At 44.1% G+C, this 13,787-nt stretch overlaps 1 protein-coding gene across 11 annotated transcripts in view; it reads left to right on the top strand.

Moving 5' to 3' along the window:
• The window catches only part of DOCK9 (dedicator of cytokinesis 9), a gene marked incomplete at both ends in the record, with an annotated part of 234,149 nt that overhangs the window by 179,805 nt on the left and 40,557 nt on the right, over positions 1–13,787 (top strand). For 7 of the 11 annotated variants that reach the window (XM_084234762.1, XM_084234764.1, XM_084234769.1 and 4 more), the window contains 4 exons: positions 953–1,019; positions 2,250–2,297; positions 4,848–4,984; positions 12,459–12,574. In XM_084234762.1, the coding sequence (XP_084090888.1) occupies positions 953–1,019; positions 2,250–2,297; positions 4,848–4,984; positions 12,459–12,574 (368 nt within the window). Of the gene's footprint in view, positions 1–952; positions 1,020–2,249; positions 2,298–4,847; positions 4,985–5,510; positions 5,555–12,458; positions 12,575–13,787 lie in introns of all 11 variants that reach the window. The other 4 variants (XM_084234772.1, XM_084234770.1, XM_084234763.1 and 1 more) reach the window with 1 other exon arrangement.

The raw sequence follows: 13,787 nt of genomic DNA, 5'->3' as shown, positions 1-13,787 counted from the left end.
TAAGTCAGCATGAAGACTGCTTTCTGTGAGCCAGTTTGCCTTAACAAAATGCCCAGATGAAGAGCAGAAGCGAGTTCTTAATCAGGGGTCCTCCCTTCCTTGGGAAAAGAGGAACCTCATATCTGCTTGTTTGGAGGGCTGTCAATATCTGCCCAAAATATAAATATTATCTATTAAAATTAAAAATTTTAATTAAATTTACCATCTGATATGGCTAGTTCATTCCTAAGAGTTTGTCCTATAGACAACATGGGACAAATTGCCAAAGATCCACATATAAAGATGTTCATCAAAGCATAATTTACAGCAGCAAAAAATAAGAGGAGAAGCAGTAAATGTTTGTCAGTGGGAGACTGATTAGCCAGTTATAGTACATTCATGGAGAGGAATATTATGCAGCTTGGAAAAATGAGATCAATCCCAGTTATAATGGTGAATTAAAACTGAAAAGGCAATCCAGTGTATTTTGGTATACATTTGTGTATGCTTCCATTTAAGTGTGAGTGAGTGAGTGTATGTGTGTGTGTGTGTGTGTGTGTGTGTGTGTGTGTGTGTGTGTGTGTGTCTCAGGGAGGGGATACTTATGTACATGCAGCAGTTTCTGAAAGATTCCCCACTGGGTGGGTAAAGAGAAAGCCTAACATTACATTATATGCCCACTTACTTGTATTCTTTGAATTTTCTAGCCTATATAAGGGCATGTTATGTATCAGTTACATATGTACTATATACAGCACTAGGTGCTATATGATGGAATTAAAGTTCCAGTGTCAGAAGATTGTATCCTTAAATGGAACAAGCCAGTTATGTGCAATAGTCATATCGGTGGGTCACTGTCCTCTGATCAGCTGTACAGGGGGCTTGGAGGGCTCAGAAGTCTACGCTTAGAGGCCTCTTTCTAATGTACGTAATACATCTCATGATTCTGACGGAAGAACTGCTTATTTTCTAGATGCTTTGTTTACATATTGGAACAAGGCTTCAACATCCGAACTTATGGATTTTTTTACAATATCTGAGTGAGTAGTTTTGTCTCTACTCCTTGCCTCTTGATTTTCCTGAGAGAGGTGGGAAGAACATGTGGAGCCAGGAATGCAGCATCTGCATCTCCACACTTTTCCTTGAACCCTTTCCGTGGGAACTAACCCTACCACCCGCCCTCAGGAGTTCAGGACCCAGGCAGCTCTGACCTGCCTTAAATTATTCCTGAACCATGTGGTTGATACAAATGAGAGGCAACTGCTTGTGTTTGTCAATCATTGTAATACGTGAATACAAAGTGATTTAGCTGAATGGGGTGGGTGCTGCATTTCTAGGTTAAATCTATGCAGACACAGAGAAATTGCTATAATTTAAAAATATCTGACAAGTAAAAATGAAATCTTATATATTATCTATAGTGTCTCATTTTAGCTCTTCAGTCCAAGTTTCTGATTTCCTTAAAACTTTTCACTTTTAGAAACTAGACTCCACAATCCCTTATTCAAACTGCTGCAGCCAAATGATTTCCCAAATTTAGAATCTGTTTGATTTTTGAAAAATTTACATATAGAGTATATTCTATAGCACCTCACCAGTGTCTCAGGCAGCCCCAACAACTCAACACATTAGTGTTTCTGCAGCAAAAAAAAATATTTTTTTTAGCTGAGCTGTGACGGTTCATAGTAATGCAGTGAATCGTGACTCTGAGTAGCTTTATGGGGTGGGATTTGCTGGCAAACATGCTTGTGTGAACTCAGGTAGAACCTGAGGTGTCTGGGGCTTTGTGCCCTGTGGGATTCTGGCGTTAGCTCCGAAATGTAATAGAGATTACTTTAACTGCCTCTTAGTGAACATATAGTGACTTTCAAAATCAGTATTGAGGGCATATTAACCAAAACCAAAAAGTGCATGTTTGGTGTCTACAAGGAATCAGCCCATTTTCTGGAGCCAGAGAATGAACTGGGCCAGGATGATAAGCAACTCTGGGCAGCTCATAGGGTCCCCTGGGGGCTTCTAAGCAAACTGCCTGCAGGTCACGGAGGCTGTGGAGTCAATGGAAAGTGCTGTAGGGCCTGGGCCTTTCTTTTGGGGTAGCTCTGACTGCCCCCCACAGTAGGGGGTCTCCCTTGCAGCTCATAATCCTCTCTAGGTTTAAAGGGATGTGCAGATAAATTTTGAAAACGTGAAGTAAGGAGCTAGTGGTTGATGGGAAGTTTCCTACGTGTGCTCTTATCAATGTATTGAAAATGATTTTTCCCCACCCCCAGAGTCTGTCTGCACCAGTTCCAGTACATGGGGAAGCGGTACATCGCCAGGTACTGTGGGGGTTTCATTTGAAGTGTGGGCTCCCTCTCTGTGTCACCCCCGGTTTCCCTTCGGTCCGAATGTGTGCACATTGGCGTCCGCGGTGACTGGCAGCTGGGACTCCCGCACGCAGCCACGGGGGCAGCCAGCAGGTCTTTGGATCGCTGCTGTGACGCCCCGTAGCATCTTCTGCCTGCGTCCCTGCTGCCTTCTGTCTTGTTGTCTTGTGTCTCTTGGAAAGATGTTCGTCGCTGGCCTGTCACTGGCCTGTCACTGTCCTCCACCAGCAGACACATCCTCGACTCGCTCCCTTCTGCCCCCTCTGTCTCTCCTCCCACTTCCTCTCCCTGCGTCTTGCTGGCCTTCCATCATCTCTCTGCGTCCATTTTGCTGTCAACGCCCATTTTTCACTGTTCTGCCTCCTACCTGCAAAGCTGTTCATGTCTCACCAGGCCCCTCTCCCCCTTTCCTGAAGGGGAGCCTGTTCTCAGTCCCTCTCGGGTGTGTCTGCACCTGCACAAAACCTTCTCTGAACTTGATTGAGCCTTTTCTCTTATTACTCTGAATCAACCCTCCACGCCCTGTTTTTCTGTGAGCAGAACGCTTGGTTGAGTGTGGTAAAGCCTCCCTGCCCTGTTCAGACCCCACTGTCATTCCCCCCGAGTTTCCGGGAGCTGGCAGCACGGCTGGTGTCCCCCAACAGCCCCTTCACAGTTGGTCATTTCTGGTTCTCACTCCTGCCCCCGAGCCATTCTGTGTGTCCATGTTTGTTTGTTTTTTCTGTGTTTTGTGTTCTGTGATGATGCTTTTATGGGGGCTTCTCATCCTGTTCCCTGATCATCGCTATTTTGAAGAGTTTGAGCGAACATATTTATGTTTGAAGAACAACTTTCAAATGTAGTTATAACTGAGATCATTTTCAGCTTATCTATGTATAATTTTGTGTTACAGCAATGAAATAAGAGATTTTTTATCTACTTGAATATGAAGATTTTGCTTGTTAACATTGTTCTTTATTTGGGGTATTTGAGACATTTTAAGAATTATGCTTTGTGTTAAATAAAAGTATGTGTTTTCTTAAAAAGTAAATTTAGAAAGGATATATCATGCTTCCCTCCTATTAATATTTTCTATTTTTAATTAAAATGTGGTGGCACTTTAAAGTTCTCTAATATTAACTCTTTTCTTTTTTATTATAACAGTAAAATTTTTACCTTTGAGTTTTTGAGAGCCAAATGCAAATATATACAGGGTGTCTTTGCACCATGGCCCTCCCCGCTTGGCCTCTTCCCTTGGACCTTGCCATGAAGATGGGCTGGCACCGGGTGCTTGCAGCAGGGAGGCCGTGTGCTGCAGCCTCACGCCCCTGCCGGCAGCTGTCCCCCGCATCACCAGCGGGCATTTGGAAGGCCTGTGCCAAACAGAATAAAACACCTCTCAGCAGCGCACGGGAAAAGTGAGGTTTCTGCCCTGACAAAACCTTTAGAATTGGGTTTGGGCAAGCTGCTAACTTACTTTTTCGCTGGCTATCAAGTTGGTTTTTTTTAAAGCAAGCCTCGGACTTTGTGAGCACCCTGTATATATCTGCAGAGGGACGTCTGCTTCCTGGGATGGTCTTAAAGCTCAGTGGGCTAGGAAGGTGGGCATGGTTAACGTGCTTGGTTGTGTGCACTGTGGGGAGAGGTGCCCTGCTTTTCAGAATATGGCCACGGTCTGCTGCATGCGATAAAGGCCCCTAGGGCTGGTATATGTTGTCGGTGTTTGCCATCATGGTGGTCGGGTCTGTGACACTGAGCCTCCTCACTGGTGCACTTTGAAGTCACCCAGAGCATGTTGCCCGATGGTGTCCCATGCATGCCCCTGTACTCCACACATAACACAGAGAGGAGCCTGGCTCTGGCCCGGCAGTGTCCCTCCAGCTGGGCTCACTCTCCACTGCCCTGCTGATGGTACACAGTAGGAAGTCAGTGCTGGATTGCTAACCCACATCACTTCTCTGTTTTCTTTACTTGACTGCTGACAAGCTTAACAAAGTGTGTGGCTCTTCTTCCTGCCTGGGTAAGAATAAGATGTTAAAACTGCCTCATCTAACCCTCCTTTGCTTGATTGCTGTTTCTCCCAGTGCATTAATCTTTATATATATATATATATATTATATAATCTTTATATATATATATTATATAATATATATATATATGGCTCCTTAACAAAGTATACAATCTGAACAGATTCATGATCTTCTGGCAGTTGCCCTAATATTAACCTTTGGCACCACATTGGGCGGATGCTCCACTTTCCAAAGGCAGCCTCTCTCAAGTCCTTCCTAAAACCGCCAGGGTCTCTGCATGGGCTTGGTGTCCGCTTCTTGCACCCCTTGCTTGGCTGTGAGCCCTCTCGGAGCTACCTGCGCCTGAGCGTCCGGCTCTCGTTGGGCCCTGACAGGCTGGGCTGCGCTGGGTCCCGTCTCCTCCATGCTATGTCCTGGCCGCACTAATGCTCCCGGTCTCGCTGCCGTGTAACAAGTCTAACTTTGGCTTCTATCCATGTCACTCATGTTGCAGGAACCAGGAGGGGTTGGGACCCATAGTTCATGATCGAAAGTCTCAGACATTGCCTGTTTCCCGTAACAGAGCAGGAACGATGCATGCCAGATTGCAGCAGCTGGGCAGCCTGGATAACTCTCTCACTTTTAACCACAGTAAGTCCATCACATCCATGGTCACAGCCAGCCACCCCAGGCGACAGCTCAGAGGGCAGAGCCCCAGGCCACAACACACCACATCACCAACTTGACTTCTCTTCCAGCTCAGAGCCAGTGGGATGAAGAGCTCGCGCCGGGTTCCCTTCCTTGGAGGAGAGGACAGAATGTGGAATGCTGATCAGCTTCAGCCCAGACCTAAGTGCTTGCTGGTGGCCCAGCCTCTCTGCTGGGCATTTTTAAAACAAACTGTGGCAGGTTTGATAACCAAACCTGCTCTGATATTTATGTTTAATATTATGTCACCCACATATCATGGGTGTTCCCGCCTCCCTCGCCCCTCCAAGGAACACTGGGCCGACCCCTCCCCCCCAGCCGTGCATGTAGCTGATCAAGCGTCCACCTTCTGACGCTCCACTCTGAATGTACATTAATCCGTAAACTGTTGTGAAAGCATCAAGCCGGTGAATCGATGTGTGAGGGTGTGGAAAAGCCAATAACAAAGTGACTTTTTCTGTGTTTTCAGTGTGAGAAAGATATCAAGTGTGCTTGGAATTTCTGTAGACAATGGTAAGATTTAATCAGGTTGAAATCTGCTTACGAGGCTGCTTCCCTTGCGATCCAAGACCTTTTTGTTCATCTTGCCTTCCTAACTTTGGGGTTTTCTGACTTCACCATTGAGATTCTGCCAAAACACGGGGGCATATTTTTCCAGCTCCTTTTTTATTTTTCAATCACCAGAGAGACATAGCATCAGGTGCTGTTTCTAGAAATGTAAATGTTTCATAGGCTGAAGGGCTTCTCAGAGCAGAAAATCTAAATACCATCCTACCTACAGCACTCTGAAAACTAACGTGATCATTTACAATAAGGACCAGCCTGTAGTCTGCCAGCTGCTCTATCCCTCCTCCCCAAGCATGACCGAGCTGGTGATCATTATTTTACCTACACAAGTATTTGTTCTCATCCCAAGTCCTTAATACATGGCCATTAATATCTCCTCATCTTTCTAATCATAAGAATTCCATTTATTGTGTTTTTCATCCCTCCTTCTTAGTACAGGCTAAGAATTGTGACAATATCCCCAACATCTTGAATTGATAATAGTTCAATGGAAAAAGATTGATAAATCAACATACATCAGCATCTCACGCCAACAAAGCTGGGTGTAGCGGGTATAGTCTCTCTTTATACAAGTCTAGGCTTTAAGTCAGTATTTCTCACTGTACCACACTCTGACCCCAGTGCCAGTCCCAGGTACGCTACTTAGCTCTGCTGTACCTCAGAGACACGTCTAAGGCTACAAACTTGATTTTTCAACATCTTGCCTGTTAGTTTTTTTCCAGCTCTCTAAACACAGGGGTTGAAACAAATAAGACAGTTTTGTTATCGTTAGCTTTCCCAGCCAGTGTATTTCACACACAGAAATTAAACCCCCCCATGTTCTCCAGGACCTGCCACACGGCCTTTTATAACACAGGAGTATCTCGCCTTCAGATAAAATAAATGCTTAAACATTAAAGCTCTTAAAAAATCCTGAGCAGACCAGTGCCCTGTCTCCACAGATAATCATTTAAGAAAAACAGAAAACAAGCAAAAATAAAATAAATGATCAACATAAGAATAAATAACATTAATCCCTTAAGATAAGCAGCAGCCCCTTCCACCACAAATGGGTTTTGTGGAGACGGCTTTGACTGAAGCAGAGAGACAGTTGGCTCCGTTCTGTGGCCAAAACCATATTGACAGCAAGTTCGGTTTCCCTGTCTCTCTTCCTGCTGCCCACAAAGAGCCCCATCTTCCTGTCTCGCTCCTCTTTCATCCTGTAGTTTCTGCTTTAGTCAGTTTCTAGTAAAACTCCCCGAGAGCGGTGCCTCTCCGATTCCGTTGGTCTCTTGGTCCTTACCATCCCTGCTCATCTGAGTTGGTCCTACACCTCCTGGTCCTCTCATGTCCCCCGAAGCTCAGTCTTCCCCAATGACATCTCTGACTACGCATTTGGGTGCTTCAGCCTTTCCCTCTGCTAGTTTGCTGAGCCCCAGTTGTCACCTCGGCTAGAAGCCATAAGAAGGAGGTGCACACCATGTAGGCATAGGTGTGTGGCACGTGTGTGACACGCACATACTTGATTCCTGGGTATCTCATGGGCTAGACTATGTCTCATTCTAAAACCTCCTATTTGACAATAAATACAGCACCTTCTGTTGGGCCAACCAATATGACATAAATCCCTTATGTGAGGGACTTGCTGGGATGCCAGAATCTAAAATGCATTCATTTTAAAAAAGAATAAAAATAGAAAGCCCCCTACACATCTGCATTTTTTAGCACCTCGTTTTCTGTCAAGTGGGAAAGACTCTGTGAGCCCTCATCTTGACCAGCAGGGGGCTGCAGAGGACCATAAGAAACAGTCCAATGGTGGCCAAGCTGCCTCGTTACCCATCAGTAGGACTAGCACAAGACATGTTTGATGGGAAGTTAAATTTTGATAGAAAGTGCCATGGAGACAAATTTCACTGTGGCCAAATAGTCTCTAGGGATAGAGGTGCATTGTTTGGGTTACTGCCCAGGTACATGAAGAGTAAATGTTTGCACTGTCAAGATATTGACCTACTGTAATGTGCACCCTTTGTGTATTGACAGAGGAGCTCTGCATGAAATGACAAATTGAGAGTGAGAGCTACATAGAGAATATTTTATATAAACTATATTAGGAGGTGAAACCTGTTTGCAAATAAGTGAAACATTTGCAAAAAAATAAATAACACTTGGTATTTATTTTGATGTTCTAGGTGTATAGTAATTCTATTTGTATGATCATTCATATTTTCTACTGGAGTGATGGGGGAAGCCAGTCAAGAGGTAGAAAAGCTTGTAAAAAAAAAAACAACTGTATTTCATATAATACAATAGAAGACAATTTAAGATCATGGGATTAAGCTGTAGAGAATCAGATTTCAGGACAACCTAGGAAAATATTTCTAACTGAACTGCCTCTTAGCCAGTGTAGGTACTTGTAGCTACAGGTGAGGAAGATCCACTGGGGCTATTGTCTAAATCTCTTAAACATCACATGAAGTATTGACATTCTGCTAGCAAGACCCATCTTAACTGAAAATTCTGTCTAAGAAGCATGAGTTAAAAAAGTGAATATAGGTAATAAATACGTTCATATACTGTGTATAATAATTAAATTCATATGAAAAATGCAGAGACTGCTTATGTTCTCTGAATTACAACTCATATTCTCCAGAAGTTTCCAGCATGGGCAATATATCTTTTAAAAGAGGTGAAATGGAGTTTACTTTACATGCCTATACTCAAGATGGTCATGAAATGTCTGTTTATAAAGCCCTTGATTTGGAGATAATCCTCTTTGTACATTTGCTAGCATTTCTGAACTCAGTATATGTTAGTTATATCAGATCTAGCTTACAGGCATCTCTTCCATACTTCATCTACTATGTCATCACATTGATTACATATTGCGACCGATTAATCTGGCAACTGATAGGGTCTCAGAATTGAGATACTCTAACACCATGCCTATTTAAGGTCATTTAAAAATTATTTTTAATATCCTTAAAGAGGACTTCAAGTTAAAAATGTATGGCATGTCTTCATTGCTTGGCGTCTTTAACCCATGCTAAGTGCCACCTTCACACACAGCTAAATAGCGTGTTGAGATACATCTCTGCTACAGAGATGAGAAAGAAGACAATGTGATCCTTTCCATAAACACAGATATAGGCGAGTCTCACTGTGAACTTGGCTGTTTTCCTTGGTGTGTATCCGAGAGCATACAGGAGATCACATAATTTTAGCCCCAGATTATTCCTTATTCTGTCCTTGACACTTGCCTGTCCTTGAGGAAAATCTTTCTGGCAGTAATAATGGGAGGAGATGGGTTGGGGAAGAGGTTGATCAGCCCGATATTCTGCATGATGATAGGCAGATAGTAAAAACTAAGCCCATGAATTAATATACCTAGGAGACTAGTCTTCACCATCAGATTTTGTCATTTAGGATTTCTGTTTTTCTCATACAAGATATTAATTCTCTGAGTTCATATTGTGGGCCAGAGAACAAAATTAAAAATACAAGCAGGAATTCTGGTTTCAAAAAGCTATAGAAATGGGTTCTCCTTGAAAATATGCACCTGACTTCTTCTAGCCCAAGTGATGTCCTCTAACATTCAGGAAAGCTGAGAGGGTATGGTGCCCCTCCCACCACCACACCTGTGATGCTGTGCAGTGTGCAGGGAGGGAGATCCTGTTATTAAATCAAGTTATTCGGGTAACAAGAATTATTAAAACAGAGTAAGGTTCATTAAGTCTAAAAATAGCAGATGACACTAGAAGGGGAAAAATACCTCATCCTTGCCCTCCGGATTTAGAATAAGTCACTTATCAGAGTGACAATGGGATGAAAATCATCTAAATGTAAGCAGGGAATTCTAAGGACACCAGAGCAACACAGGAGGCAGTTGTTGGAGGTGGCATCTCCCTGCCCTCAGTGGCCTGGGCAAGACAAGCAGCACCCTGGGCCGAAGGCACCACTGCCTCTCAGTGGACACGAGTAGTTAGCAAAGCACTTCCTACTCCCCTGGGTCAGAATCGCCTTTATCAACTTTAGAAAGTTGCTGACTGATAATTGAAGAAATCGCTCTGTCTCTTAAGACCCTTCTTGGATTTGCCAGCTCAGTTCCATTCTCCTGTGGTGGCCTATAACCTGGTGAACCGTTGACTAAAATCTTCCCTCATGCGTAGTTTTGTTCAAGGCTTTTGAGACTAATGGTCTCCATGGAGACAGCTCTGGCGAATGGTCCAGCTGTCTCTCAGGCATTCTCTCCATGTTGCTGCTGCTGCTGATTTTTAATTTTAGTATATTAATTTTACCAGCTAAGGAATCCTGCTGGCTTTTGGAGACGAATGGTTTAAAGAAAAGCAAATTACTACCATTTGTAGCTAAAAGAGCCATTTCTTTTATTCTCAGATAATTCAGACAGATGCAGACAGATTTCTCTGTGAATCTGTTATTTTATTTTATTTTTTTATTTTTTTTTTTTAAAGATTTATTTATTTTATTTATTTATTCAATCATTTATTTATTTATTTATACAAGCACTGGGTACAGTCAGAAGCGCGGGAGGGTGAGAGAATTCATCAGAGCCAGAGCGGGGAGCAGAGCAGGCAGAAGGACCGAAGCACACTGCTGAGGGGAGCAGCGGGCGGCAGGAGAGGTCTGCGCGCCATGTGGGACCCTCCTCCAGTGGCCGGGGAGCAGCCGGGGATCAAACCGGCACTACAGAGGCTGTGGGCAGCCTCGCAACCCAGCGCTCAACCGCTGCGCCAAAGGGGAGGCCCTGTGAATCTGTTATTTTAAAGGAGATTAGATAGACAGTGTATTGTCTTATTGGGGGTGTAATTGCTGGAGCAAATTTTTTGTCATTAATTAGCATATTGATTATATATGATTTCAAAACAACACATTGCCAATTTTTTAATTGGCCCAGACTTCTAGCCCATAGTTCTATGAGAATTCCTCACTGTGTAGCCATCCCGTCTATACGATCACCTGGATACACTTGGCCAGTAAGTCATCTAGAAAAAGAAAAGGACAATTCTGTGCAGAGAAGGAAATTTTAAAAATCACCAAGGCAGGTTCCCTGTTACAGTTTAACCCAGAGTGTAAAACTTCCTATGGGGTAAAGGGCAGCTCTCAGTAACAGGTCCTGTGACCTCTGATACTGTTGGTTGGTCTAATAAAAGGTGTTGTGGGGTATTTTGCCCTCTTTTCTGATGGCTTGGGCCTCTTTAACTGTGACCATCAATCTGTTACCCTCTTTGGTTGCCTCTGTATCTTGCCAAACAAACCTGGCCAGCAAACCCAATTCTTGGCTTCCAAAGGAAGTGCAATGAATATAAGTACCAAAAATTACCTGTCTTACTGTCTTCTGGGAGATTTCTTACCCAAAAAGGCAGAATTAACTAGAACCAGCAGGCACATTAACTCTTTGAATGTTAGTGTGAAAATAGTCCACAGACTGAACTTCAGAACCAGCTTTTTTAAAGCAAAGCAAGGCTGGGTTAAAACACTTCCTAGTTTTTAATCGTATTTTCAAAAGCAACCAAGTCACTCTTTGAAAGGCCTTTTGTAGTCTTAAAATCCTTTTGTCATGCCGGCATTTATTAAAGTCAGAATATCATCTCACTAGTCTCTGTGTTATCCTAATAAAAGCTGATACAGGAGTGTAGATTCTGGTTTCTCTCCATGACTGGTCTCAAGAAAATTCTCTAGGTTTTCTGTACTTCAGTTTTCTAATCTAAATGCAAAATGTCCTCCTGTCTGGAGTGTTAAGAAAATTACCTACAAAGTAAGTGTTGATTTGTTTCTGCTCCTTGGAGAAAGACTTTACATGATGTTTTATTATATTGTCATCTTTCTTCGTCATCTAGATGGATACTGTAACATCTTTGCATCCCTGTATATATTCTGCTAATGCATACCATTTCATAATTTAATATCTCAAATTGTATGTCCCACTGCCTCTGTATCAGTACTAAATTGAATTTACAGCCACATACAGAAATATCAGTTTGTATTTAAATTTATGGTTCTTCAAGTTCTTTCCTTTTCTTCAACATTCCTTTCCAACACATTGGCTTTTATGCTTTTTGTAAAGCAAGTAGAATGCCATTAGCAATACAGTCAACTCTTGATTATTATTCATGGTTTGAGCTAATAATGCAGGTCTTTACATTACTGACTTAAGAGCATTCACCAGGTGCCACACCCTGTGCTAAGAGCTTCACAAATATTAATGAATTTAATGCTCACCACAACCCTTTGAGGTAGACACTGTTATTAGCCCCATTCTGCAGATGAGGAAACTGAGGTCTGGAGAGGTCCAGTAACTTGCCCAAGGTCACACAGCTGGTAAAGTGGGTTCAGGGACCAGACTCAGGGCCCCCGTGTCCCTGTGGGGAGCTGTGCACAGCTCCTCCTCCCCCATCTCTGCCTCCCACCAGCTCAGTCTGGTGACCCGGTAGGTTGACTCTCATCTGGGTGTCCGGCCTGACTCCACCCTTCTCTCACCATGAGACAGAAGACAAGTAATTCATCCTGTGTGCACCTGCATTCCCTTATCTGCAAAAAGGGTTTAATTGCACGTGTGCTTCATAGGGCTGTGGCAGGACTAAATGAGCTAATTCGTATCAAATTCATAGAATGTGGATGGCACAGAGCCAGCAATCAATAAATATTTACTGCTGTGCTTTTCTCCTGGAGGTGAGAGTGATAATTGAATGGAAACGTAAGCCATTACTCACCCCCCACCCCCAAAGGCAATCAGAAAATCAAAGCCCCCAAGGAAGCCTTCTGTAAATAATCAAGAGTTGACTGTGATCCCCTGGTTCAGCAGCCCCGGTGTCTGCAGCCACCTGGCACTGACCTTGTGTTGTGTTTCACGCAGGCTACGGTCACTCGGACGCGGACGTTCTCCACCAGTCCTTGCTGGAGGCCAACATCGCCACGGAGGTCTGCCTCACGGCCCTGGACACACTCTCTCTCTTCACCCTGGCCTTCAAGGTGCGTGGTCTAGCAGGCCTGGGTCTTTTTCATTCATCCTGCTCATTTTGCTGGAGCAGCCAGAACTTCTTTTGTTGTATTTTTACTTCTGTAACTGTTCTCACCCCTGGAAGGAAACCGTTAATCCTAAAGTTCCCCTAGAGAAGCCTTGTCCCACAGTTAGCAACGTGAGTTATTTTGAATTCCTCACCTGCTTGCAGATGGAGGAAAGGGTGTCTGGAGGGGTCAGCTCTTGCCTGGAAGAAAGTGTGGATTTGGGGAACACATCTTCGCTGTGCCTGAGGGTGATAACTAGGGGACCTGGTCAGCCAGCTCTGCCTCTTCCTCTGGGAATATAACCGAAGCAGTGGCAAGCGCAGTGAAATATTTATGCATAGGAGCAATGAGTATGGACACAGTCGCCTTGAAAAAATTTCTTTTGATCTGTTTCTAAGTTAAATGATAAAAGCATTTCGGGGTAGAAAATAAAAGGTTGCTTGGTCTTAATTTTAGGTTCTAGCAAGTAATACTCGAGTCGGTGGGGACGGTCCCTTCGGCGGCTCTTGTTTTTAGGGACCTGACCCTTCCTGCCCTTGCAAAGTGATTCTGCCTGCCTCCTGCATAGAAGGGGGAAATTTAATTAGTCTTAAGGTGTGTGGACTAGTGAAAAAGTGGGTTCATTTGCAAGGGTATTGGGAAGGACAGCCATTCTCTGTGTGATTTCACTCCACTTCTCATAAAGAGCATTTCTTTATTAGACACAGTAAAAATAGCAACCCTGCTATCTCGTTGCTGTCCTTAGCTGCCACATCACCCACTGCCCCCCGTGAAATGTCATTAGTAGGAGTCCAGCTGAGAGCTGTCCAGCTGAGGAAATACAGACCTAGTAGAAAGCGTTCCAGGCGGCAGGGTCACGTTCCCCGAAGCCTGTATTCTTAGGTCTCAGAGTCTAGTCTCCAGCTACTGCCCCTGCACACTGCTAGAAATGCAGGTCTTGGGCCTGTGCACTGACCCAATCCAGGACTGGAGGTAAGGCACCACGGTCCAGAGCCTCTGCGCCCCAGCACATCCTTCTGTGGTCATGGAATATTTGTAGTCAGCAGTTAGGGGCGGCTCGGCAGGGACGCTCTGCACGTGCTGATTTGCCACTTCATCCTCGCTGGGCATCGTGACTTCCATCCGCCTGGACCACAGGTGAAAGAGCAGGAAACCCTGGAGCTGCTGGGAACACAGG

The sequence above is a fragment of the Talpa europaea genome (assembly GCF_964194135.1).
Source record: "Talpa europaea genome assembly, chromosome: 6".
NCBI lineage: Eukaryota > Metazoa > Chordata > Mammalia > Eulipotyphla > Talpidae > Talpa > Talpa europaea.
The sequence above is the reverse complement of the archived record's forward strand: the minus strand, read 5'-3'. Positions and strand labels throughout refer to the sequence as shown.